At 53.4% G+C, this 27,383-nt stretch overlaps 1 protein-coding gene across 4 annotated transcripts in view; it reads right to left on the bottom strand.

Annotated features, from left to right (window-relative positions):
• The window catches only part of lamb2l (laminin, beta 2-like), a 229,022-nt gene that overhangs the window by 48,031 nt on the left and 153,608 nt on the right, over positions 1-27,383 (bottom strand). For all 4 annotated transcript variants that reach the window (XM_063068278.1, XM_063068280.1, XM_063068277.1 and 1 more), the window contains 9 exons: positions 25,812-26,029; positions 25,069-25,165; positions 18,387-18,762; positions 14,611-14,795; positions 8,830-9,071; positions 7,679-7,882; positions 5,537-5,681; positions 4,599-4,806; positions 990-1,131 (listed from right to left, as the gene is read on the bottom strand). In XM_063068278.1, the coding sequence (XP_062924348.1) occupies positions 990-1,131; positions 4,599-4,806; positions 5,537-5,681; positions 7,679-7,882; positions 8,830-9,071; positions 14,611-14,795; positions 18,387-18,762; positions 25,069-25,165; positions 25,812-26,029 (1,817 nt within the window). The remainder of the gene's footprint in view (positions 1-989; positions 1,132-4,598; positions 4,807-5,536; positions 5,682-7,678; positions 7,883-8,829; positions 9,072-14,610; positions 14,796-18,386; positions 18,763-25,068; positions 25,166-25,811; positions 26,030-27,383) is intronic.

Below are 27,383 nucleotides of genomic sequence, written 5' to 3'. Positions count from 1 at the left end.
GGGGATGTGTGTGGATGTCAGTGTGGGGATGTCAGTGTGGGGATGTCAGTGTGGGGATGTGTGTGAATGTCAGTGTGGGAATGTCAGTGTGGGGATGTGTGTGAATGTCAGTGTGGGGATGTCAGTGTGGGGATGTGCGTTAATATCTGTGTATCAGTTAGTTAAGTAATTGTCATTGTAATTGCCCTGTAGTTAGGCTGGGGTTAAATTGGAGGCGCGGCTCGGAGGGTTGAAATGGCCAGTTCTGTGTCGTATCGGCAAACAAATAAATAATTAAACCCTGACTGGTGGAGCATTCAGTGAGAAGATGCTGGACTGTGCAAGGTGCCTCAGTGGTGGATTGTGAGGTCCCAGCAGGAAATGCAGAGTTGGGATTTCTTCTACCGATTGTGCAGGGGAAGTGAGGCCAGCTGTTCTTGGCTATCTCGGACTGAATGATTCAGCCCAGCCCAGACGCAGCGATGTGGGCCAGTGTCACCTTTGACCTGAGAGCAGGGTCAGAGAAGCCTCTGCAACCTTAGTAATGAGGTATTTGCTCTCAGCATCCCCAACCTGTTCAGTTCTGTATCGTTGGAATAGTTGAGGTGGCATGATGTGTGACGGTCAGCGCAATCGCTTTACAGCGCCAGAGAGGCCTGACTGGGGATCAATTCCCACCGCTGGCCGAACGGGGTTTGTATGTTCTCCCCGTGACTGGGCGAATTCCCTCTGGGTCTCCAGGTCTGCAGGCTCCTCTCACAGTCCGGAGGGGTGGGGTGCTGTACCGGTCAGCGTTAGTGAGCTGTGAGTGTGCTCACTGCTGCCGGAAGCGGGGTCACACTTGTGGGCTGCCCCCAGCACACCCTGGTGCCGGTCACTAATGCAAACGATGCAATTCACTCTATGTTTCAATGCTTCAATATGCTTTTTGACAAATATAATGAATATTTTAAATCTCTCACAGCAAAACGCCACGGGCATTGAGAAACCAAGGATCGGGAAGCAGGTACCTTCCGGACTGACTCTCCCAAACTGGCGGAACTGTTTTTTGCTGCTTCCAGTGATTTCTCAGCTAAATCCAGTTTGGCTTTCACAGCGTTGATGTTGGCAAATGCCTGGGTCACCTTGTTTGAGATATCCACGGCTTGTTTCCTGTAAAGGACCAGGTCAGAATCTGGCAGGACCCAACACCCATCACACACTCACACACACACAGACACACACTCACACTCACACCCATCACACAGACACCAATCACACACACACACACTGACACCAATCACACACACACTCACACCATCACACACACGCACACACTCACACCCATCACACACACGCACACACTCACACCAGTCACACACACACACTGACACCAATCACACACACACACACAAACATACACACTCACACCATCACACACAGGCACACACTCACACCCATCACACACACGCATACCCACGCACACACTCACACCATCACACACACGCACACACTCACACCCATCACACACACGCACACACTCACACCAGTCACACACACACACTGACACCAATCACACACACACACACAAACATACACACTCACACCATCACACACAGGCACACACTCACACCCATCACACACACGCATACCCACGCACACACTCACACCATCACACACACGCACACACTCACACCCATCACACACACGCACACACTCACACCAGTCACACACACACACTGACACCAATCACACACACACAAACATACACACTCACACCATCACACACACTCACACCCATCACACACACGCACACCCATCACACACACGCACACACTCACACCATCACACACACGCACACACTCACACCCATCACACACACGCACACACTCACACCCATCACACACACACACACACACACACAATCAGACTAACAGCACAGACACTAGATCCTGAGTGGGAGGCGGGGAGCAGTTGAGGGATTGGGAGGGCAGGAGTTGTAGAATGCACAGAGGAGAGAGTTAAGGGATTAGGAAGGAGAGATTGAGGGATTAGAAGGGGTTGAGTTCAGGGATTGGGATGGAGGGTATTGAGAGATTGTGACGGAGGGAGTTGAGGGATTGCGGGGGATTTAAGGGATCGGAGTGGAGGGTATTGAGAGATTAAGAGGAGAGGAATTGAGGGATTGGGAAGGAAGGGGTGATTGCGGGGTAGTTGAGGGATTCAGAGGAAAGGAGTTGAAAGATTGGCTTTGTTGGTGTTTTGAGGGAATGTGAGGGATTGGGAAGAAGAGATTTGAGAGATTGGGAGGGAGCTGAGGGATTGGGAGAAGAGGGACTTGATGGAGAGAGTTGAGGGATTAGGATGTGAGTATCGTGGGGTTTGGTGGGGAGGGAGTTGAGGGAATGGGAGTGAAGGGAGTTAAGGGATTGGGAAAGAGAGAGATGAGGAATTGGGAGGGGAGGGATTTGGGGGATTGGGAGGGGAGGAGTTCGGGTATTGGCGGGGGGGAGTTGAGGGATTGAGAAGAGAGGAGTTAAGGGATCTGGAAGGCAGGAGTTAAGGGATTGGGAGGCGAGGGAGTTGAGGGATTCAGAGGAGAAGAGTTGAGGGATTCAGAGGGGAAGAGTTGAAGGATTAGGAGGGGAAGCAGTTGAGGAAGTTGAGGGATTGGGAGCAGAAGGGGTTGAGCTATTGGGAGAAGAGGAAGGATTGGGAGGGGTGGAATTGAGGAATTGTGATTGGTGAGATTTGAGGGATTGAGTGGGATTGGGACTGGAGGAATTGAGGGATTGTGGGGGAGGGATTTGAGAGATTGGGTGGAGTGGTGTTCAGGGATTGTTCAATGCTGAGGGATTGGGATGACAGGAGGGAATTAAGGAATTGGAAGGCAAGGGAGTTTAGGGATTGGAAAGGGAGTTATTAAGGGATTTGGAAGGGAGGGATTGGGAAGTGAGAAATTGGGAAGTGAGGGAGTTGAGGAATTGGAGAGGAGGGAGATGAGGGTTTGAGAGAGGAAGAGTTGAGTGAGTCAGGAGGGAGGAGTTGAGGGATTAGGAGGGGAGGCAGTTCAGGAATCAGAAGGGGAGGTGTTTAGGGATTGACAGCGGAGGGAGTTGAGAAATTGGGAGGGGAGGAATGGAGGGATTGAGTTGAGGGATAGGGAAGGCAAGAATTGAGATATTTGGAGGGATTGAGAGACTAGCAAATTAAGAGTAGAGGGATTGGAATGGGGAATTTGAATCAGGAGGGGGTGGATTTGAGAGATTAGGAGGGAAGGCATTTGAGGGATTGGGATGGAGAGAGTTGAGTGATTGGGAAGGAGGGAGTTCAGGGTATGTGTGGGACTTGAGGGATTGGGAGGGGAGGAGTTGAGAGTTGGCTAGGGTTTGGGTCAAGGGATTGAGAGGGTGTTGAGGGATTTGGGAGAGAATTGATGGATTGGGAGGAAGAGAGTTGAGGGATTGTGAGGGAGAGAGTTGAGGTATTGGGAGAGAGAGAGTTGATGGTCTGGGAAGGTGTTGAGAGATTGGGAGGGAGAGAGTTGAAGGATTGGGAGAGAGATATTTAGGGTATTGGGAGGGAGATCGTTGAGGTATTGGGAGGGAGAGAGGATGGTCTGGGAAGGTGTTGAGAGATTGGGGGAAGAGAGTTGAGAGATAGGGAGGGGAGAGAGTTGAGTGGTAGGGTGGGGAGAGAGTTGATGGATTGGGAGGGACAGAGTTGATGGATTGGCAGGGTGTTGGTGGATTGGGAGGAAGAGAGTTGATGGATTGGGAGGGAGAGAGTTGAATGGTTGGGAGGGAGAGAGTTGTATTGGTTGGGAGGGAGAGAGTGGATGGATTGGGAGGGAGAGAGTGGATGGATTGGGAGGGAGAGAGTTGAATGATTGGGAATGGAGGGAGTTGATGAATTGGGAGGGATAGAGTTGAGGGATTGGGAGGGAGAGAGTTGAAGAATTGGGAGGGAGGGAGCTGAGGGATTGGGAGGGGAGAGAGTTGAGGGATTGGGAGGGGAGAGAGTTGAGGGATTGGGAGGGGAGAGAGTTGAGGGATTGGGAGTGAGAGAGTTGATGGATTTGGAGGGAGAGAGTTGATGGATTTGGAGGGAGAGAGTTGATAGATTGGGAAGGAGTTAATGGATTGAGAGCAGAGAGAATTGAGGGATAGGGAAGGGAGGGAGTTGAGGGTTTCGGAGGGAAGGAGTTGAGGGATCGACAAGGGAATTGAGCAAATGGGAGGGAAACAGTTGTTGGATTGGGCAGCAGAGGGATGAATTGAATGAATGGGAGGAAGTTGAGGGATTGACAGAGGAGGAGTTGACGGATCGGGAAGGAGAAAGTGAGGGACTGGGAAAGAGGAGGTTGAGGTATTGGGATGAGAGGGAGTTGAGGGTTTGGAAGGGGAGTAGTTGAAAGAATGGGAAGAGAGGGAGTTGAGGGATTTGGAGGGGGTCACTCTTGCCCTCCTTAATCCCCTTCATATTCTCCTCTTTTGTTGTCTTCAGCCGCCACCCCTCAATTCTCTTTCCCTACTCCCAACCATAACAACACTCGCTCTCCATTCCACTCTCCCTTCTCCACATCCCCGCTCTCACCCCTCACCACACCCTCCGTTCCTCGGTCGCTCCCCCGCACTAACTTCACTTTCTCTGCCCGCTCGCTGAGCTTCTGTGCCACCTTCAGGTTCTTCATGGTGCTGTTGAGAACAGCATCCACGTCCGTCACACGTCCCAGCATGTCTCTGATCTGCTGCATGATCTTCTGCAGGTCGAGTGGGGTGGCTGGTATGGAGATACTCAACACCATGTTGGCCACCAACTCAATGCTCTCGGGGTCGGCACCCTCCTCTGAAACATAACCGACCTCCTCCCATGAGTGATCAGACATCCCGGCACTGCCCCCCCCCCACTGCACACCACCCAAACACAACCTATCCCCACTCCACCAGTGATGAGAGACCACGGCTACACTCACCCCCCGAGAGTGTGCGATGGGATGGTGTGGAGGGAGATTCACACTGTGTCTGACCCCGACAGTGTGTGATGGGACGGTGTGGAGGGAGCTTCACTCTGTGCCTGACCCCGGGAGTGTGTGGTGGGACAGTGTGGAGGGAGTTTCACTCTGTGTCTGACCCCGGGAGTGTGTGATGGGACAGTGTGGAGGGAGATTCACTCTGTGTCTGATCCTGGGAGTGTGTGATGGGACGGTGTGGAGGGAGATTCACTCTGTGTCTGATCCTGGGAGTGTGTGATGGGACGGTGTGGAGGGAGTTTCACTCTGTGTCTGACTCCAGGAGCGTGTGATGGGACGGTGTGGAGGGAGATTCACTCTGTCTGACCCCAGGAGTGCGTGATGGGACAGTGTGGAGGGAGATTTACTCTGTGTCTGTCCCTGGGAGTGTGTAATGGGACAGTGTGGAGGGAGCTTCACTCTGTGTCTGTCCCTGGGAGTGTGTAATGGGACAGTGTGGAGGGAGTTTCACTCTGTGTCTGACCCCGGGAGTGCGTGATGGGACAGTGTGGAGGGAGATTCACTCTGTGAACTAACAGTTTTAACTTTATTTGAAAGTGAGCTCACCATTGAGAAAATCCTTTATGGACTTGATGAACCTGTGAAGATCGGCCACGGTGCTGTTGATGAGCTGTTTTGCGGCTGTGGCCTTGTCTAGTGCCTCTGTTGCTTGGGTCTTGGCTTGTTCTGCACGATGCTGAGCATCCTGGATCTGTGGGATATGTGTGCACTGCTCTGTCACTGTGGCTGTGAGCAGAAGTCCAGCTCCCATGTAACACATGTCCCCCAGCCACACCCAGAAACTCAGCCATGTCCCCCCACTTTCAACCACTCTGGAAACAGAATCCTGACAGTCTTTGTTCCTCTTCTCAACTCTCTGCCCTTCCCTAGACACTCCCCTGTTTCCTTCACTCGCCTTCCTGCTCTACTTCCCCTCCAGTCAATCCCTGTTCATTTCCCAACATCTCCCCCTTTCCTCTCTCTTCACCATCTCTCCCCTCCCTCCCTTCCACCATCTCCACATCTCTCCCCTTCCTCCCCTCCATCTCCACCATCTCTCCCCTCCCTCCCTTCCACCATCTCCACATCTCTCCCCTCCCTCCCTCCCCTCCATCTCCACATATCTCCCATCCCTCCCCTCCATCTCCACATCTCTCCCCTCCCTCCCCACCATCTCCACATCTCTCCCTTCCACTATCTCCACATCTCTCCCCTCCCTCCCCTCCATCTCCACATCTCTCCCCTCCCTCCCTTCCACCATCTCCACCATCTCCCCCTCCCTCCCTCCTCTCCATCTCCATCATCTCTCCCCTCCCTCCCCTCCATCTCCACATCTCTCCCCTCCCTCCCCACCATCTCCACATCTCTCCCCTTCCTCCCCACCATCTCCACATCTCTCCCGTCCATCTCCACCATCTCCACATCTCTCCCCTCCCTCCCTTCCACCATCTCCACATCTCTCCCCTCCCTCCCTTCCACCATCTCCACATCTCTCCCCTCCCTCCCTTCCACCATCTCCACCATCTCTCCCCTCCCTCCCTCCTCTCCATCTCCAACATCTCTCCCCTCCCTCCCCTCCATCTCCACATCTCTCCCCTCCCTCCCCACCATCTCCACATCTCTCCCCTTCCTCCCCACCATCTCCACATCTCTCCCGTCCATCTCCACCATCTCCACATCTCTCCCCTCCCTCCCTTCCACCATCTCCACATCTCTCCCCTCCCTCCCTTCCACCATCTCCACATCTCTCCCCTCCCTCCCCTCCCCTCCATCTCCACCTCCACATCTCTCCCCTTCCTCCCCACCATCTCCACATCTCTCCCGTCCATCTCCACCATCTCCACATCTCTCCCCTCCCTCCCTTCCACCATCTCCACATCTCTCCCCTCCCTCCCTTCCACCATCTCCACATCTCTCCCCTCCCTCCCCTCCCCTCCATCTCCACATCTCTCCCCTCCCTCCCTTCCACCATCTCCACCATCTCTCCCCTCCCTCCCTCCTCTCCATCTCCACCATCTCTCCCCTCCCTCCCCACCATCTCCACATCTCTCCCCTTCCTCCCCACCATCTCCACATCTCTCCCCTTCCTCCCCACCATCTCCACATCTCTCCCCTTCCTCCCTTCCACCATCTCCACCATCTCTCCCCTCCCTCCCTCCTCTCCATCTCCACCATCTCTCCCCTCCCTCCCCTCCATCTCCACATCTCTCCCCTCCCTCCCCACCATCTCCACATCTCTCCCGTCCATCTCCACCATCTCCACATCTCTCCCCTCCCTCCCTCCTCTCCATCTCCAACATCTCTCCCCTCCCTCCCCTCCATCTCCACCATCTCTCCCCTCCCTCCCTTCCACCATCTCCACATCTCTCCCCTCCCTCCCTCCCCTCCATCTCCACATATCTCCCATCCCTCCCCTCCATCTCCACATCTCTCCCCTCCCTCCCCACCATCTCCACATCTCTCCCTTCCACTATCTCCACATCTCTCCCCTCCCTCCCCTCCATCTCCACATCTCTCCCCTCCCTCCCTTCCACCATCTCCACCATCTCCCCCTCCCTCCCTCCTCTCCATCTTCCAACATCTCTCCCCTTCCATCTCCACATTTCTCCCCTCCCTCCCCTCCCCTCCATCTCCACATCTCTCCTCTCCCTCCCTCCCCTTCCCTCCATCCACTCCACCGTCTCTCCAACAGCAGCCTCCCTCCCCTACCTCTTGCGCGAGGGTTCGAAGCTGATGCTCTTGGTTCTGTAGAGCCTGGCTGGTGTTGTCTGATCTCCGCTGCGCCTCATCAGCCCAGGTGAGGACTCCCCCACAGCCCGGACCTCCGCACTTTCGCTCGCCCCAGTCGTTCTGACAGTTGGCGCCTCCGCAGGGGTCTGAGGAGCAGGTCAAGCCAGCGGTTGATCCACACACCTGGAGCAGGTAACAGTGTGTGGTAGCAGGTAGAAAGATAAATACCACCCGACTGGAAAGATACCACCCCAGCTGGAAAGATACCACCCCTACTGGAAAGATACCACCCCAGCTGGAAAGATACCACCCCTACTGGAAAGATACCACCCCTACTGGAAAGATACCACCCCAGCTGGAAAGATACCACCCCTACTGGAAAGATACCACCCCTACTGGAAAGATACCACCCCAGCTGGAAAGATACCACCCCTACTGGAAAGATACCACCCCTACTGGAAAGATACCACCCCTACTGGAAAGATACCACCCCAGCTGGAAAGATACCACCCCTACTGGAAAGATACCACCCCTACTGGAAAGATACCACCCCTACTGGAAAGATACCACCCCTACTGGAAAGATACCACCCCTACTGGAAAGACAGCCCCCCCCCCAGAGGGTTTCCCCTCCTCCAGCCGTGGTATTGATATACTGGCTTAGATCAGAGTCCTTTTCGCAGGGTGGAAATGGCTAATACGAAGGGGCATAATTTTTAGGAGACTGGAGCAAAGTATTAGCAGGGGATATCAGAGGCACGTTTTTTACACAGAGAGTAGTGGTGGCTAACATTTGGCCGGGGTTGCTGGTGACAGAGGCAGGTACATTTGGAGCATTTGAGACTCTCCGGTACAGGCACATGGATGAAAGAGAAATGGAGGGCTGTGTGTGGACTCTCTCCATTGTCAGATGTGGCACAGAAACACAGACACACTGACACACTCACACTCACATACAGAGACAGACAGCACTCACAAACACACACACTCACACCCACACAGATATACACACTCATACTGACCCACGCACAGACAGACAGACACACACAAACATACACACAGATACACACTCAAAGAGGATTCCCTGATCAGTGGATTACACTGACACTGAGCGGGAGTTGAATCTCTGACCTTCTTATTGATGTTGTCCAATGACAAATCTTCTACCACCATCGATAGATCCTTTAGCCGTTTGCCCTGAGCTGCCATGGCCTTCCTGAAGTTGCTCTCCCGTTGCTGGAGCAGATCCTCCACCTGTGCGTTTGTCTTTGCCGAGTCCCCCTCCAGGCTGCCTCTGCCCCAGACTGTCCTATTCATCTCTTGCTCTGCCTCGCGTGACACCTGGTAGGAGGCCTGGGTGGCATCGTACAGCTCTGCAAACACCAGGCATTAGACATTACCACCATCTCATTACTACCATCCGGGAGGAGGTACAGGAACATCAGGACTCACACTCAACCATTCAGGAACAGCTTCTTTCCATCTGGAAAAAAAGGAAGGGGCTGGAGGAACAGCAAGGATTTGATGGAGTGAATTATCTTTCCTGGTATTGTTAGAGAGGGTCCACAGGAGGTTCATTAGAATGATCCTGGGAATGAAAGGGTTAACATACAAGGAGCGTTTGATCCTCTGGGCCTGTACTCGCTGGATTTCAGAAAATTGACGGCCTATCTCATTGAAACCATCAAATACTGAAAGACCTTGTCAGAGTGGATGTGGAAAGGACGTTTCCCATAGCGAGTGAGTCCAAGACCAGAGGACACAGATAGAGTGGATGTGGAGAGGATGTTTCCTATAGTGGGGGAGTCTAGGACCAGAGGACACAGATAGAGTGGATGTGGAAAGGATGTTTCTTGTGGTGGGGGAGTTGAGGACCAGAGGACACAGATAGAGTGGATGTGGAGAGGATGTTTCCTGTGGTGGGGGAGTTGAGGACCAGAGGACACAGATAGAGTGGATGTGGAGAGGATGTTTCCTGTGGTGGGGGAGTTGAGGACTAGAGGACACAGATGGAGAGGATGTTTCCCATAGCGAGTGAGTCCAAGACCCGAGGGCACAGCCTCAAAATAGAGGGAGGTCCATTCAGAACAGAGATGAGGGGAAATTCCGTCAGCCCGAGGGTGGTGAATCTGTGGAATTCATTGCCACAGGCGGCTGTGGAGGCCAAGTCTTTACCCACGAGGTGTTGCACCAAAGGACAGTGGGATGGGAATTGTGGAATGAGCCAGGGCATAGAGGGAGACCAACCAAACTCTCATGGAGTTGTCTCATACAGTATGGAGACAAGCCCTTCAGTCTGACTGCACCATGCTGTCCAATATTTCCATCTCCCTAGTCCCATCTTCCCACATGTGGCCCATGTCCCTCTATCCATTTACTGTCCATCTGTACGTTACATGTTGTTATTCCACCTGCCTGAATAACTTCCTCGGGCAGCTGGTTCCATATATTCAAAACCCTCTGTCTGTGTGAAGAAGTTACCTCTCAGGTTCCGATCAAATCTCTCCCCCATCAGCTTGAACCCGCTCACGATTCCCCGGCCCTAGGTAAAAGACTGTCTATATCCCTCATGACCTTGTATGCTCTATATGGTCACCCCTCCAGTCTCCTATGTATATACCAGTGAATAAAGTTCCAACCTGCTCAACTCTCTCCATAACGCAGGCCCTCAAGTCTTGGCAACATCCTTGTAAATCTGCTCTGCTCCCTTTCCATCTTAATGGCATCTTTCCTAAAGCAGGGTGACCAGAACGGAACACAATATTCCAAATGTGCCCTCACCATCGTCTGAATAACTGTAACGTCACACCTCATCCCCTGACTGACGAAGGGCAGCGTGCCAAACGTGACGGGAGGTACACGGCTGGTTGGGTGTTGCAACAACATCAGTAAGACCGAGGAACGGGTTGTGGGCTTCAGGAGAGGGAAGTTGAGGGAACACACCCCAGTCCTCACTGCGGGATAGGAAGTGGAAGGGGAGAGCAGTTTCAGGTTCCTGGGCGTCAGCATCCCTGAAGACCGCTCCTGCGCCCAACATACTGATGGAATTGCAATCAAGGCCTGCCAAGTGCCTCTGTTTCATGAGGAGTCTGGGGAGGTTTGCAATATCACCAAAGAACCTAGCAAATTTCTACCAGCGTACCATGGACAGCATTTTGACCGGCTGTATCATTGACTGGTATGGAGGAGCAGGCTGACACTTCCATTGTATCCTAGATAAGGGCAGACCACAGTTTGTGTGGCTTCAGAGCTGTGTGTCAGACGTGGCTATAAGCACACCGAGACCCCACAGGGGATTGTATTGGCTCCCTTCCTGTTTACCCTGTACACCTCGGACTTTAGATACAACACTGAGTCACGTCATCTGCAGAAATTCTCCAATGACTTAAGATAGTTGGGTGTATAAAGGGAGGATGGGAGGATGGATACAGGGCCCTGGTGGAGGACTTTGTCAAATGGTGCAAGCTGAGTCATTTGCAGCTCAACATCAGTGAGACAAAGGAGATGGTGATGGACTTTAGGAAGACTAAGCCTACACTGCTCCCTGTTACTATTGGTGGTGAAGACGTGGATGTGATGAGGACCTACAAGTACCTGGGGGTGCACCTGGATGACAGACTTGAGTGAAACACCTACACAGGGGCTGTGTACACGAAGGGCCAGAGTTGTCTTTACTTCCTGAAGATACTGAGGTCCTTTGGAGTATGCAGGCCTCTCCTTCACATGTTCTACCAGTCTATTGTCTATTTTGTGAGGATGTGACTAAACACATTGATGAAGGTAGAGCAGTAGATGTAGTGTATATGGATTTCAGCAAGGCATTTGATAAGGTACCCCATGCAAGGCGTATTGAGAAAGTAAGGAGGCATGGGATCCAAGGGGACATTGCTTTGTGGATCCAGAACTGGCTTGCCCACAGAAGGCAAAGAGTGGTTGTAGACGGGTCATATTCTGCGTGGAGGCCAGTGACCAGTGGTGTGCCTCAGGGATCTGTTCTGGGACCCCTTCTCTTTGTGATGTTTATAAATGACCTGGATGAGGAAGTGCAGGGATGGGTTAGTAAATTTGCTGATGACACAAAGGTTGGGGGTGTTGTGGATAGTGAGGAGGGCTGTCAGAGGTTACAGCGGGACATTGATAGGATGCAAAACTGGGCTGAGAAGTGGCAGATGGAGTTCAACCCAGATAAGTGTAAGGTCGCTCATTTTGGTAATCTAGATATGATGGCAGAATATAGCATCGATGCTAAGACTCTTGGCAGTGTGGAGGATCAAAGGGATCTTGGGGTCCAAGTCCACAGGACACTCAAATCTGCTGCGCAGGTTGACTGTGTGGTTAAGAAGGCATACGGTGTAGTGGCCTTCATCAATTGTGGGATTGAGTTTAAGAGCTGAGAGGTAATATTGCAGCTATATAGGACCCTGGTCAGACTCCACTTGGAGTACTGTGCTCAATTCTGGTCACCTCACTACAGGAAGGATGTGGAAACCATAGAAAGGGTGCAGAGGAGATTTACAAGGATGTTGCCTGGATTGGGGAGCATGCCTTACGAGAATAGGTTGAGTGAACTCGGCCTTTTCTCCTTAGAGTGACGGAGGATGAGAGGTGACCTGATAGAGGTGTATAAGATGATGAGAGGCACTGATCGTGTGGATAGTCAGAGGCTCTTCCCCAGGGCTGAAATGGATTGCACGAGAGGGCATAGTTTTAAGGTGCTTGGAAGCAGGTACAGAGGAGATGTCAGGGGTAAATTTTTTATGCAGAGAGTGGTGAGTGGGTGGAATGGGCTGCCGGCGGTGGTGGAGGTGGAAACGATGGGGTCCTATAGGAGACTCCTGGGTGGCTACATGGAGCTTAGAAAAATAGACAGCTATGGGTAAAGCCTAGGTAGTTCTAAGGTAGGGACATGTTCAGCACAGCTTTATGGGCTGAGGGGCCTGTATTGTGCTGTATGTTTTCTATGTTCTCTGTTCTAGAACAATCTTCTATGCGGTGGTGTACTGGAACAATGGTATTAACACGGATAGTACCAACAGGCTCAATAAACTGATTAGAAAGGCCGGCTCTGTTATAGGAGTCAAACTGGACACACTGGAGGCTGTGGTAGAACAAACAGCCCAACGGAAAATGCTGGCAATTCTGGACAATGTTTCTCATTCACCTTGGCTGAACAGAGGAGCACTTTTAGTAACAGGCTAAGACAACTGTGCTGCTCTAGAGAGCGCTATGTGAGGTCATTCTTACCCTCGGCCATTAGGCTCTATAATGAGTCAACCTGTAGCCGGGGAAATTATGACACCCTCCTGTAAGACTGTTTGAGGTAACTTATTTTTTATTCTTTCTTGCTTCTCTTCTAAAATCTCTATACCTGTGCAGTTGTAATGCTACTGTGGCTCTGTAATTTCCCTTGGGATCAATAAAGTATCTATCTATCTTAATCTATGACCTCTGGTTGTAGTTCCACTCAACCTCAGAGAATACTTGCATTAACCCTATCTATACCCCTCATAATTTTGTATGTCTCTGTCAAATCTGCTCTCAATCTTTGACGTTCCAAGGAATAAAGTCCTAGCCTTGCATGGGGAACCTCATCAAATGCCTTACTGAAATCCATACACACTATATGCACTACTCTACCTTTATCTATATGTTTTGTTATTGATGTCAGGCTCAGTGGCCCATAATTTTCTGGTTTATTTTTAGAGCCTTTCATTAGTACCTACATGGACCACAACCTCTGGCTGTTTACCCTCCCACTTAAGGATGCTGAGGACTCGATCAGAGATGTCCCTGACCCTGGCACCCAGGAGGCAACATACCATCAGGGAAACACGTTCTCGCCCACAGAACCACATTTCTGTTCCCCTATCTAATGAATCCCCTGTCACCACAGCATTTCCCTTCTCCCTCCCTTCCCTTCTGAGTTGCAGGGTCAGACTCAGTCCCAGAGACCTGACCGCTGTGACTTTCCTCTGCTAGGCCATCCTCCCCCCGACAGTATCCAAAGTGATATACCCGTTGTTGAGGGGGATGGCCATAGGGGTACTCAGCACTGGCCCCTTAACCCCTTTCCCCTTCCTGACTGTCACTCAGCTTCCTGTGTCCTGCACCTTGGTGTAACCAGTTATCCCTGTGTCCTGTCTATCACCCCCTCGGCCTCCGGAATGATCTGGAGTTCATCCAGTTGCAGCTCCAACTCCATAACGTGGTGTGTTAGAGGCAGCAGCTGGATGCACTTCTCACGTGTGTAGTCATCCGGGACACTGGAGGTCTCCCTGCCCTCCCACGTCCCACAACAGGGAGCACTCGACTATCCTGCCCGGCATCCCAACGGTCCAAACTGAGCACGTGTAATGAAGGAAGCACAATGAACCGTGTGGGGGTGGGGTGGGTAAAACTCTACCTGCAGCTTTTTTGCCTCCTCTCACTCAAGCCTCACCTTGCTGAAGCCTCGAAGAGCTAAAACCTCAAAACCCCCACTCTAACTCTGTGCAGTCCGATGATGGCCACTCTGTTCTTGCCAATCAATACCAAACACCGGTTGGCCGCTGTTCAAGGCTCCAAACTGCCACGAGTCCCTGCCTTTCCTACTGATCCGGTGAACCTGAGTGAAATCTGTCCGTCCTCTCAGGCTTCCAGTCTCCAATTGGGCACTGATAACTCATCATAATCTTCTTATGTATTGCACCGTACTGCTGCTGCATAACAACAAATTTCACAACGTAGGTGGGTGATAATAAAGCTGATACCAATTCACATCTTCACCAGCCTGTCTACCTGTGACACCACTTTCTCAAGGGGTTACAAATGCTCTCAAAGAGCTAGAACAGTCCGTGTAGCTGAATGGCCTTTCTGCTACATCGCTCGTTGGAACTCTCCTGAATTCAAGACATTACGCAGAAGCTTAATCACCTTTAGTGTTTAACGCTGTATGTTTCTCCAGATCCTTGGTTTTCTGGGCAAGCATTGCACTCAGATTCCTGGTCAGTTCCCCCAGCTCCTCTATGTCCCCTTCCACTTTTCCATTTGATTCCAGAATCCTGGAGTTATCCTTCTCCAGACGATCCAGTGTCTTGGACAGGAGGTCCATTTCCTCCCTGGCAAAGGAGTCAACAGTCTCTTGGTCAGTGTAAATGCCCCAGTGTCAGGGAGGGGAGTAGGGACATGAGCGGTTACATAAATGGGGAGGGGTGTAGGGGCCAGAGGGGGCTACAGAGATGGGGAGGGGTGTAGGGGCCAGAGGGGGTTACAGAGATGGGGAGGTGTAGGGGCCGGAGAGGGTTACAGAGATGGGGGGGTGTAGGGGCCGGAGAGGGTTTCAGAAATGGGGGGGTTTAGGGGCCGGAGAGTGTTACAGAGATGGGGAGGGGTGTAGGGGCCAGAGGGGGTTACAGAGATGGGGGGGGTGTAGGGGCCGGAGAGGGTTTCAGAGATAGGGGGGTGTAGGGGCCGGAGAGTGTTACAGAGATGGGGGGGTGTAGGGGCCAGAGGGGGTTACAGAGATGGGGGGGGTATAGGGGCCGGAGAGGGTTTCAGAGATGGGGGGGTGTAGGGGCCGGAGAGTGTTACAGAGATGGGGGAGTGTAGGGGCCGGAGAGTGTTACAGAGATGGGGGCGTGTAGGGGCCGGAGGGGGTTACAGAGATGGGGAGGTGTAGGGGCCAGAGGGGGTTACAGAGATGGTGGGGTGTAGGGGCCGGAGAGGGTTTCAGAGATGGGGGGGTGTGTAGGGGCCGGAGATAGGCGGGTGTAGGGGCCGGAGAGGGTTACAGAGATGGGGGGGGTGTAGGGGCCAGAGGGGGTTACAGAGATGGGGGGGGTGTAGGGGCCAGAGGGGGTTACAGAGATGGGGAGGTGTAGGGGCCGGAGAGTGTTTCAGAGATGGGAGGGTGTAGGGGCCAGAGGGGGTTACAGAGATGGGGGGGTGTAGGGGCCGGAGAGTGTTTCAGAGATGGGGGGAGGTGTAGGGGCCAGAGGGGGTTACAGAGATGGGGGGGTGTAGGGGCCGGAGAGGGTTTCAGAGATGGGGGGGTGTGTAGGGGCCGGAGATAGGCGGGTGTAGGGGCTGGAGAGGGTTACAGAGATGGGGGGGGGTGTAGGGGCCGGAGAGGGTTTCAGAGATGGGGGGGTGTAGGGGCTGGAGAGTGTTACAGAGATGGGGGGGGGGTGTGTAGGGGCCGGAGAGTGTTACAGAGATGGGGGCGTGTAGGGGCTGGAGGGGGTTACAGAGATGGGGAGGTGTAGGGGCCAGAGGGGGTTACAGAGATGGTGGGGTGTAGGGGCCGGAGAGGGTTACAGAGATGGGGGGGGTATAGGGGCCGGAGAGGGTTTCAGAGATGGGGGGGTGTAGGGGCCGGAGAGTGTTACAGAGATGGGGGAGTGTAGGGGCCGGAGAGTGTTACAGAGATGGGGGCGTGTAGGGGCCGGAGGGGGTTACAGAGATGGGGAGGTGTAGGGGCCAGAGGGGGTTACAGAGATGGTGGGGTGTAGGGGCCAGAGAGGGTTTCAGAGATGGGGGGGTGTAGGGGCCAGAGGGGGTTACAGAGATGGGGGGGTGTAGGGGCCAGAGGGGGTTACAGAGATGGGGGGGTGTAGGGGCCAGAGGGGGTTACAGAGATGGGGGGGTGTAGGGGCCAGAGGGGGTTACAGATATGGGGGGGTGTAGGGGGAGAGGGTTTCAGAGAAGGGGGGTGTAGGGGCCAGAGGGGGTTACAGAGATGGGGGGGTAGGGGCCGGAGAGGGTTTCAGAGATGGGGGTGTGTAGGGGCCAGAGGGGGTTACAGAGATGGGGGGGTGTAGGGGCCGGAGAGTGTTACAGAGATGGGAGGGGGGTGTAGGGGCCGGAGAGTGTTACAGAGATGGGGGGGTGTAGGGGCCAGAGGGGGTTACAGAGATGGGGGGTGTAGGGCCAGAGGGGGTTACAGAGATGGGGGGGTGTAGGGGCCAGAGGGGGTTACAGAGATGGGGAGGTGTAGGGGCCGGAGAGTGTTTCAGAGATGGGAGGGTGTAGGGGCCAGAGGGGGTTACAGAGATGGGGGGGTGTAGGGGCCGGAGAGTGTTTCAGAGATGGGGGGAGTGTAGGGGCCAGAGGGGGTTACAGAGATGGGGGGGTGTAGGGGACGGAGAGGGTTTCAGAGATGGGGGGGTGTGTAGGGGCCGGAGATAGGCGGGTGTAGGGGCCGGAGAGGGTTACAGAGATGGGGGGGGTGTAGGGGCCAGAGGGGGTTACAGAGATGGGGGGGTGTAGGGGCCAGAGGGGGTTACAGAGATGGGGAGGTGTAGGGGCCGGAGAGTGTTTCAGAGATGGGAGGGTGTAGGGGCCAGAGGGGGTTACAGAGATGGTGGGGTGTAGGGGCCGGAGAGTGTTTCAGAGATGGGGGGGTGTAGGGGCCAGAGGGGGTTACAGAGATGGGGGGTGTAGGGGCCGGAGAGGGTTTCAGAGATGGGGGGGGTGTGTAGGGGCCGGAGATAGGCGGGTGTAGGGGCCGGAGAGGGTTACAGAGATGGGGGGGGTGTAGGGGCCAGAGGGGGTTACAGAGATGGGGGGGGTGTAGGGGCTAGAGGGGGTTACAGAGATGGGGAGGTGTAGGGGCCGGAGAGTGTTTCAGAGATGGGAGGGTGTAGGGGCCAGAGGGGGTTACAGAGATGGGGGGGTGTAGGGGCCGTAGAGTGTTTCAGAGATGGGGGGAGGTGTAGGGGCCAGAGGGGGTTACAGAGATGGGGGGGTGTAGGGGCCGGAGAGGGTTTCAGAGATGGGGGGGTGTGTAGGGGCCGGAGATAGGCGGGTGTAGGGGCTGGAGAGGGTTACAGAGATGGGGGGGGGTGTAGGGGCCGGAGAGGGTTTCAGAGATGGGGGGGTGTAGGGGCTGGAGAGTGTTACAGAGATGGGGGGGGGGGTGTGTAGGGGCCGGAGAGTGTTACAGAGATGGGGGCGTGTAGGGGCTGGAGGGGGTTACAGAGATGGGGAGGTGTAGGGGCCAGAGGGGGTTACAGAGATGGTGGGGTGTAGGGGCCGGAGAGGGTTTCAGAGATGGGGGGGTGTAGGGGCCGGAGAGTGTTACAGAGATGGGGAGGTGTAGGGGCCAGTGGGGGTTACAGAGATGGTGGGGTGTAGGGGCCGGAGAGGGTTTCAGAGATGGGGGGGTGTAGGGGCCGGAGAGTGTTACAGAGATGGGGAGGTGTAGGGGCCAGAGGGGGTTACAGAGATGGTGGGGTGTAGGGGCCGGAGAGGGTTTCAGAGATGGGGGGGTGTAGGGGCTGGAGAGTGTTACAGAGATGGGGGGGGGGTGTGTAGGGGCCGGAGAGTGTTACAGAGATGGGGGCGTGTAGGGGCTGGAGGGGGTTACAGAGATGGGGAGGTGTAGGGGCCAGAGGGGGTTACAGAGATGGTGGGGTGTAGGGGCCGGAGAGGGTTTCAGAGATGGGGGGGTGTAGGGGCCGGAGAGTGTTACAGAGATGGGGAGGTGTAGGGGCCAGAGGGGGTTACAGAGATGGTGGGGTGTAGGGGCCGGAGAGGGTTTCAGAGATGGGGGGGTGTAGGGGCCGGAAAGGGTTTCAGAAATGGGGAAGGGGTGTAAAGGCTGGTGAGAGTCACAGAGATAGGGAGGAGTGTGGGGTACTTGTGGGAATTGCAAGGTTAGTGAGAAGTTTAGGGGCTGCAAGGGGGGGTAATTGAATGTCAAAGTGCACCTGATATCCATTGTGAATTGCTGCAGAGTGTCGAGCTGCCCTGTACTGTCCAAGGGCAGAGACCGGATCAGATCCTGTACACTTGCCAGTTCCTCCTCCAGCTTCTGCAGACGACGGCTAGTGCCGTCATCCACTCCAGTGTCTGTGATCTGCTGCACCTTCTCCCTGACACCCTGTATCGCCTCCTCCAGCTGGCTGATCACCTCGTCCCAGAGATAGAAGCATGTGTGGCAGCGGACGCAGTTGGGGGAGCGGCCGCGGTAACCCCGACTGCACTGGTCACAACGGGACCCGATGAATCCTTCTTGGCACAGGCAGTGGCCAGTCGAACGGTTACACTGCAGAGACTCTGACCCACCTGGGTCACAGTCACACGCTGCAAAACAACAACATGACTGTTTACTGGGCTCGGAGCAATCCTACCGTCACCTACTGCCAACTCTGTACCCATGGACACCATCACACCTCCCCGACATCGTCCCATCACACACTCCCCCACACCGTCCCATCACACCTCCCCCACATCGTCCCATCACACACTCCCCCACACCGTCCCATCACACCTCCCCCACATCGTCCCATCACACACTCCCCCACACCGTCCCATCACACCTCCCCGACACCGTCCCATCACACCTCCCCCACACCGTCCCATCACACACTCCCCCACACCGTCCCATCACACCTCCCCGACACCGTCCCATCACACACTCCCCCACACCGTCCCTTTACACCTCCCCCACACCGTCCCATCACACACTCCCCCACATCGTCCCATCACACCTCCCCCACACCGTCCCATCACACACTCCCCCACACCGTCCCATCACACCTCCCCGACACCGTCCCATCACACCTCCCCGACACCGTCCCATCACACCTCCGCCACATCGTCCCATCACACCTCCCCCACATCATCCCATCACACACTCCCCCACATCGTCCCATCACACACTCCCCCACACCGTCCCTTTACACCTCCCCCACATCGTCCCATCATACACTCCCCCACACCGTCCCATCACACCTCCCCCACATCGTCCCATCACACCTCCCGCACACCGTCACACTCCCCCACACCATTCACACTCCTCCACATCGTCCCATCACACACTCCCTCTACACCATCCCATCACACCTCCCCCACACTGTCCCATCACACCTCCCCCACACCGTCCCATCACACACTCCCCCACACCGTCCCATCACACGTCCCCCACACCGTCCCATCACACCTCCCCCACACTGTCCCATCACACCTCCCCGACACCGTCCCATCACACCTCCGCCACATCGTCCCATCACACCTCCCCCACATCATCCCATCACACACTCCCCCACATCGTCCCATCACACACTCCCCCACACCGTCCCTTTACACCTCCCCCACATCGTCCCATCATACACTCCCCCACACCGTCCCATCACACCTCCCCCACATCGTCCCATCACACCTCCCGCACACCGTCTCATCACACACTCCCCCACACCATCCCATCACACTCCTCCACATCGTCCCATCACACACTCCCTCTACACCATCCCATCACACCTCCCCCACACTGTCCCATCACACCTCCCCCACACCGTCCCATCACACACTCCCCCACACCGTCCCATCACACTTCCCCCACACCGTCCCATCACACCTCCCCCACACTGTCCCATCACACACTCCCCCACACCGTCCCATCACACCTCCCCCACACCGTCCCATCACACACTCCCCCACACCGTCCCATCACACCTCCCCCACACTGTCCCATCACACACTCCCTCTACACCCTCCCATCACACCTCCCCCACACCGTCCCATCACACACTCCCCCACACCGTCCCATCACACCTCCCCCACACCGTCCCATCACACACTCCCTCCACACCGTCCCATCACACACTCCCCCACACCGTCCCATCACACACTCCCCCACACCGTCCCATCACACCTCCCCCACACCGTCCCATCACACACTCCCCCACACCGTCCCGTCACACTTCCCCACATCGTCCCATCACACACTCCCCCCTGCACCGTCCTATCACACACTCCCAGGGTAACAGAGTGAAACTTCCTCCACACCGTCCCATCTCACACTCCCCCTACACCGTCCCATCACACACTCCCCCGCACCGTCCCATAACACCTCCCCCACACCGTCCCATCACACACTCCCCCACACCGTCCCATCACACACTCCCTCTACACCGTCCCATCACACACTGCCGGGGTCAGACACAGAGTGAAGCTCCCTCCGCACCGTCCCATCACACACTCCCCAGGGTCAGACACAGAGTGAAACTCCCTCCACACCGTATCATCACACACTCCCCCTACACCATCCCATCACACACTCCCCCACACCGTCCCATCACACACTCCCCCTACTCCGTCCCATCACACACTCCCCCTACACCATCCCATCACACACTCCCAGGGTCACAGAATGAAACTCCCTCCACACCGTCCCATCACACACTCCCCCGCACCGTCCCATAACACCTCCCCCACACCGTCCCATCACACACTCCCCCACACTGTCCCATAACACACTCCCCCACACCGTCCCATCACACACTCTACACTCTCCCTGCACCATCCCATCACACACTCCCCCACACCGTCCCATCAGACACTCCCGGGGTCAGACACAGAGTGAAGCTCCCTCCACACCATCCCATCACACACTCCCACTACACCGTCCCATCACAGACTCCCCCCACAGACACAGACACACTCCCCGGGGTCAGACACAGTGAAACTCTCTCCACACCGTCCCATCACACACTCCTAGTGTCACCCACAGAGTGAAACTGCCTCCACACTGTACCATCACACACTCCCAAGGTGTCTGGCTCCTGGATATCCATCAGAGACCTGGGAGTGAGGTTGGAGCCGTTGGGTTGGACTAATTCTGGAATGGGTTTACTGACACATCTGAGAAGTGGCACCCTGTCCTGACCCACTCTGACCATGTGTGTAACTCCAGTCCCAGCTCTCCAGTAACCGGTCACTGCCTTCCCGGGTAGTTAGTCGTGCTCAGATGCTGTGCCAACATGTTCTCAGGACGTTACGGCCTAGCAATCAGTGTAGGCTGTGCCAGTGCTGAATGAATGTCTGTGACCTCTGGGTGGCAACTGGCACTTGGATGGTACAGGATGACCACTACCCTCCGACTGGACATGGACTCTGAACACAAATGATTCTGCAGATGCTGGAAATCCAGGGGCAGTTCACGAGAATGATTCTGCAAATGAAAGGGTTAACACAATAGGAATGTTTGATGGCTCAGGGTCTGTACTCCCTGGAGATTAGAAGAATGAGGGGTGGATCTCATTGAAACCTACCAAATATTGAAAGGCCTAGATAGAGTGGATGTAGAGAGGATGTTTCCTATCGTGGAGGAGTCTAGCACCAGAGGGCACAGCCTCAGAACAGAAGGATGTCCATTTATAGACAATAGACAATAGGCGCAGGAGTAGGCCATTCGGCCCTTCGAGCCAGCACCACCATTCACTGTGATCATGGCTGATCATCCACAATCAGTATCCAGTTCCTGCCTTCTCCCCATAACCTTTGATTCCACTATCTTTAAGAGCTCTATCCACCTCTTTCTTGAAAGCATCCAGAGACTTGGCCTCCACTGCCTTCTGGGGCAGAGCATTCCACAAATCCACCACTCTCTGGGTGAAAAAGTTTTTCCTCAACTCCATTCTAAATGGCCTGCCCCTTATTCTTAAACTGTGGCCTCTGGTTCTGGACTCATCCATCAGCGGGAACATGCTTCCTGCCTGCAGCGTGTCCAATCCCTTAATAATCTTATATGTTTCAATAAGATCCCCTCTCAGCCTCCTAAATTCCAGAGTATACAATCCCTCTGCTTTGGAGCAGAGATGAAGAAGAATTTCTTTAGCCAAGGGGTGGTGAATCTGAGGAATTAATTGCCACAGACGGCTATGGAGGTCAAGTCACTGGGTATATCTAAGTTGGACATTGATAGGTTCTTGATCAGTCAGGGTGTGAAAGATTTTGGGGATAAGGCAGGAGAATGGGGTTGAGAGGGAAAATAAATCCAGCAAGGAAGCAGGCAGACACCCTTCTGACCTCTGCCCCTTCCTTGCCAGTCCTGATGAAGGGTCTCGGCCCAAAGCGTCAACAGTTTATTCCCCTCCACAGATGCTGCCTGCACTGCTGAGTTCCTCCAGCAGCTCGTGTGGGTTTCTGACCCCGAGTTGCTTGCTGACTCAGGATTTAACCCAGTTCACGAGGTTATTTTACAGGTAACTTTAGCCAGTCTGCAAAGGGTTGATGGATAAGGAAGGGCTCCCAGCCTCCAGTTAATGTAAAACATACTACAGCAGAGGTCCTTTGGCCCACAATGTTTTGCCAATCTTTTAATCTACTTTAAAATCAATCTAATAATTCTCTTGAACATAGTCCTCCAGTTTCCTATCATCCATGTGCCTATCAAAGAGTTTCTGAAATGTCCCTAATGTATCTGCTTCGAGCACCACCCCAGCAGCATGTTCCATGCACCCACCATTATCTGTGTAAACAAACCCATCTCTGACATCCCAACTATACTTTTCTCATCACCTTAAAATTATGCCCCTTTATATTAGCTATTTCCATCAGAGGAAAAAGTCTCTGGCTGTCTCCTCAGTCTGTGCCATTCATCATCTTCTACCCTTCCATCAAGTCGCTTCTCATCCTCCCGAGTCCCTCCTCTTCCCCAGACTGTGTTGTGTGGTGAGACAGAGAGACCTGTCTCCAAGGGATGGAGCTAGCCTCCTGGATCACTGCCTGTCATCCACGGGCACCCGGGGAACGTTTCACAGACAAGTTTTGTGCCCATGGACACAGGAGCAGCTCCTCCCCATTCCTGCACCTGGAGTACCACACGGTCTCCTGACTTGAGACGAGAGATACTGGCTTTGGAGATGGTTGATTCCAGAGGTGAGGAGAGATTGAGTCACCTTGGGCTCGACATGCTGAAATTCAGAAGAATGAGAGGGGATCTTACAGAAACATATTCAAATCATGAAAGGGATGGATAAGATCGAGACAGGAAAGCTGCAGAGAGTTGTATTCTCAGTCAGCTCCATCATGGGCACTAACCTCCATAGTATCCAGAACATTTTCAAGGAGTGATGCCTCAAAAAGATGGAGTCCATCATTAAGCACCCCCATCTCCTAGACAAGCCCCCTTTTCACTGTTACCATCAGGGAGGAGGTACAGGAGTCTGAAGACACACACTCAATGATTCAGAAACAGCTTCCTCCCCTCTGCCATCAGACCCCTAAATTGACATTGAACCCTGAACACTACCTCCCTACTTCTTTATTTCTAGTTTTCCACTAATGATTTAACTATATATGTAACTTACTGTAATTCACACTTTGCTCTGTTCTTACATAGTGCACTGTACTGCCACTGCAAGAACAACACGTTTCATGACATATGCCGATGATAGTAAACCTGACTGAGTGAGACGAGAATTAGGGGACACAACCTAAACGTTCAGGGGAATTGATTTACAATGGAGATGAGAAGAAACTGCTTTTTCCAGAGAATAGCAAATCTGTGGAATTCTCTGCCCTGGAAAACAGTAGAGGCCACAGTACCTCATTAAGCATGTTTGAGACACAGCGAGATGGAATTTTACACTGCACAAGAATTAAGGATTTGGGGAGAAAGGTGAGGATAACTGACCTGACAACCTACCTCGTTGAGACCTCGCACTTTACTGTCTACTGCACTTTCTCTAACTGAAACACTTTATTCAGCATTCTGTTATTGCTTTCCTTTAGACCACAAGACCATAAGACATAGGAGCAGATTAGGCCATCTGACCCATCGAGTCTGCTCTGCCGTTCAATCATGGCAGAACCTTTTATTCTATCTCCTCCTTGACCGCAGTTCCCAGCCTTCTCCCTGTAACCCTTCAAGAATCAAGAACCTCTGCCCAATCAAGAACCTATCAATCTCTTCCTTAACAATACCCAATGACCTGGCCTCCACAGCTGCCTGTGGCAACAGATTCCACAAATTCATCATCTTTTGGCTAAAGAAATTTCTCCGCATCGCTGTTTTGAAAGGGTGCCCCTCTATCCTGAGGCTGTGCCCTCTTGTCCTAGACTTTCCCACCATGGGAAACATCCTTTCCACATCTACTCTGTCTAGGCCTTTCAACATTCGAAAGGTTTCTATGAGATCCCCCTCCTCCCTCATCCTTCTGAATTCCATCGAGTACAGACCCTGTTCTACCTCAATGCATTGATCTGTATGAACAGTGTGGAACCAGTTTTCCAATGTACCTCAGTACGTGTGGCAATAGTGAATTGATTTACCGATTTAGGTCGAGCTCAGTCCACAGCCAGATCATCCATGATCATATTGAATGATAGAGCAGGCTCGATGGGCCAAATGGTCGACTCCTGCTCTTAGTTCTCATGTTCCTGTTTGTCTCAAGCATTGGCAGCGAGAGATGTCCCTCAGTGTCCTCAGGGCTCTGTTAACGGATCAGACGCACACTGCCTCGTCTGAGACTCTCCCTCAGATCTGCCCTTGAGATCCCATATTTCAATGAGATCACTGACCACTCCCCTCCCCACCTCCACCATTCTCGCAAAGCGTAAAGGAGACATGTCTTCGGAAGAAGGGTTGCTGAGCTCAGTCCTTACCCTGACACGACAGCCGCGGGTTACCCCAGTAATACTCCCTGCACTCTGAACAGGACTGCCCTCCGAATCCGGGGCGACACTCACACTGGCCAGTGAACTGTGGGAGAGAAGGACAGGCTGTGGTCAGTAAATGCTACAGCGAAGGGGACCAAGGAATTGGGGACTGGAGGATGTGGTCATCAGGTGAGAGTGGGCTCTCTGGAAAAGAGGGGGGAAAGAACAGAGAAAGAGAGAGTAATTCCACAGTGGGATCAGTAACTCAGCCACCCAGGAGAACCCTCTCCTCATGAGGAGCCAGGTTCAACCACACAGGAAAATGGTGAGTCTGTGGGGAACAGGCAGCTGGAATTAGTTCTGAATCTTGGCAACCGTGCCCAAACCCAGGAATAAATACCAGTGATGCCCCGGGAGTGTGTGATGGGACGGTGTGGAGGGAGTTTCACTCTGTGTCTGACCCCGGGAGTGTGTGATGGGACGGTGTGGAGGGAGCTTCACTCTGTGTCTGACCCTGGGAGTGTGTGATGGGACGGTGTGGAGGGAGATTCACTCTGTGTCTGACCCCGGGAGTGTGTGATGGGATAGAGTGGAGGGAGATTCACTCTGTGTCTGACCCCGGGAGTGTGTGATGGGACGGTGTGGAGGGAGTTTCACTGTTTTCTACTCTAATTTCATTTTGTTTTGGCAGGACGAAAGGCATTAAATCTTTACAATCTCGCCCAACACAAGTAGTTGGAGATATTTACCATGTTGCAGTGTTGGCCGTAGGAATGTTCCGAATCGCACTCACACGGTTCACAGCCCTGGGGACTGCCGAAGTTCCAGTAATGAGCAGCACATTGGTCACAGTTCATTCCAACCACGTTCTCCCTGCAGGGGCACTGCCCTGTCACCCTGTCACACAGACAGGTGTTGTCATGATCACACTGTGAGGCCAGAGTGCCTCGGATGTTACAGGTACAGCCTGGTGTAATGAGAGAGAATAACCCGTTATTCCAGGACCTCGGAGTGATGGCAGGAACAATCCCGGTTCCCTTTGGGCGTGGCTCCACACAACCCTCCCCTCATCGAGGTCATCTTCAAACTGTAGTCGCCCAGGAAGGTGGCATCCATCTGTCTGGACCGCCATCTCCCAGGACAATCCCTCTCATTGCTACCATCAGGGTGGTGAGGCGAGGGACAGGAGGCTGGAGATACACACTCAATGATCCAGGAACAGTTTCTTCCCCTCCACCCTCAGATTTATGAGTAGACATGAACACAAGCACTATTTATTCATGTTGAAATTTATAGTAATTTTCTGTCTTTGTACAGAACTGCCTTTACAAACAGCGAATCTCACATTATTTCTCAACAATGACAAACCTGATTCTGATTTCTATAACTTTCGCTAACTTCTCCCCCTCCCCCTCTCTCTTTTTCCATTCCCCATTCCAGTTGCCCTCTCGCCTGCCCCGGGTGCCCCTCCTCCTTCCCTTTCTCCAATGGTCCACTCTCCTCTCCTATCAGTTGCCTTCTTCACTCCTTTACCTTCCCACCAATCACCTCCCAGCTTCTTACATCATCGACCCACCCACCCAGCTTGTACTTCTTCCCTTCCCCACACCTTCTTACTCTGGCTGCCACAATCAGTAGATATGGCCAGGTCCATCATGGGTTTAGTCTTCCCACCATTGAGCACAAAACGTAGTCGCAGGAAAGCAGCATCCACCATCAGGGACCCCCACCACCCAGACCATGCTCTCTTGTCATTGCTACCATCAGCCAGGAGGTACAGGAGCCTCAGGACTCACACCACCAAGTTCAGGAACAGTTCTCAACCCTCAACCATCAGGCTCCTGAACCAGAGGGGATAAATCCTCTTGCCCATCACTGAATTGTTCCCACAACCATGGACTCACTTTCAAGGACTCTTCATCTCATATTCTTGATTTTTATTGCTTTTTAAATTATTATTATTTATTTATTTTTGTATTTTCACAGTGTAGGGGTTTCTTCTTTTATGTTACTGCTAAGGCTAATAAAATGGCTTCTCTGTACTGTTAACTGCTGAGTTAACAGTAGCAGCTTGTTTGGGTTATAATTACTGATAACGAGAAGTGTATTCATTTGCTAACCAATTGGGAAAGATGTTATTCTTTCTTGAGTGTCTTTCTTTCTCTGGTTGAATGTCCAAGTTGATGTGGTCTTTCATTAATTCTATTCTGGTTATTATTCTAGTCATGGATTTATTGAGTACGCCAGCAAGAAAATGATTCTCAGGTTTGTATATGGTGACCTACTTGTACTTTGATAACAAAATTCACTTTGAACTTTGC

The sequence above is a fragment of the Mobula hypostoma genome, chromosome 15 (assembly GCF_963921235.1).
Source record: "Mobula hypostoma chromosome 15, sMobHyp1.1, whole genome shotgun sequence".
Classification (NCBI taxonomy): Eukaryota; Metazoa; Chordata; class Chondrichthyes; order Myliobatiformes; family Myliobatidae; genus Mobula; species Mobula hypostoma.
Note: the sequence above shows the minus strand (reverse complement) of the source record. Positions and strands in the feature narration are given on the sequence as shown.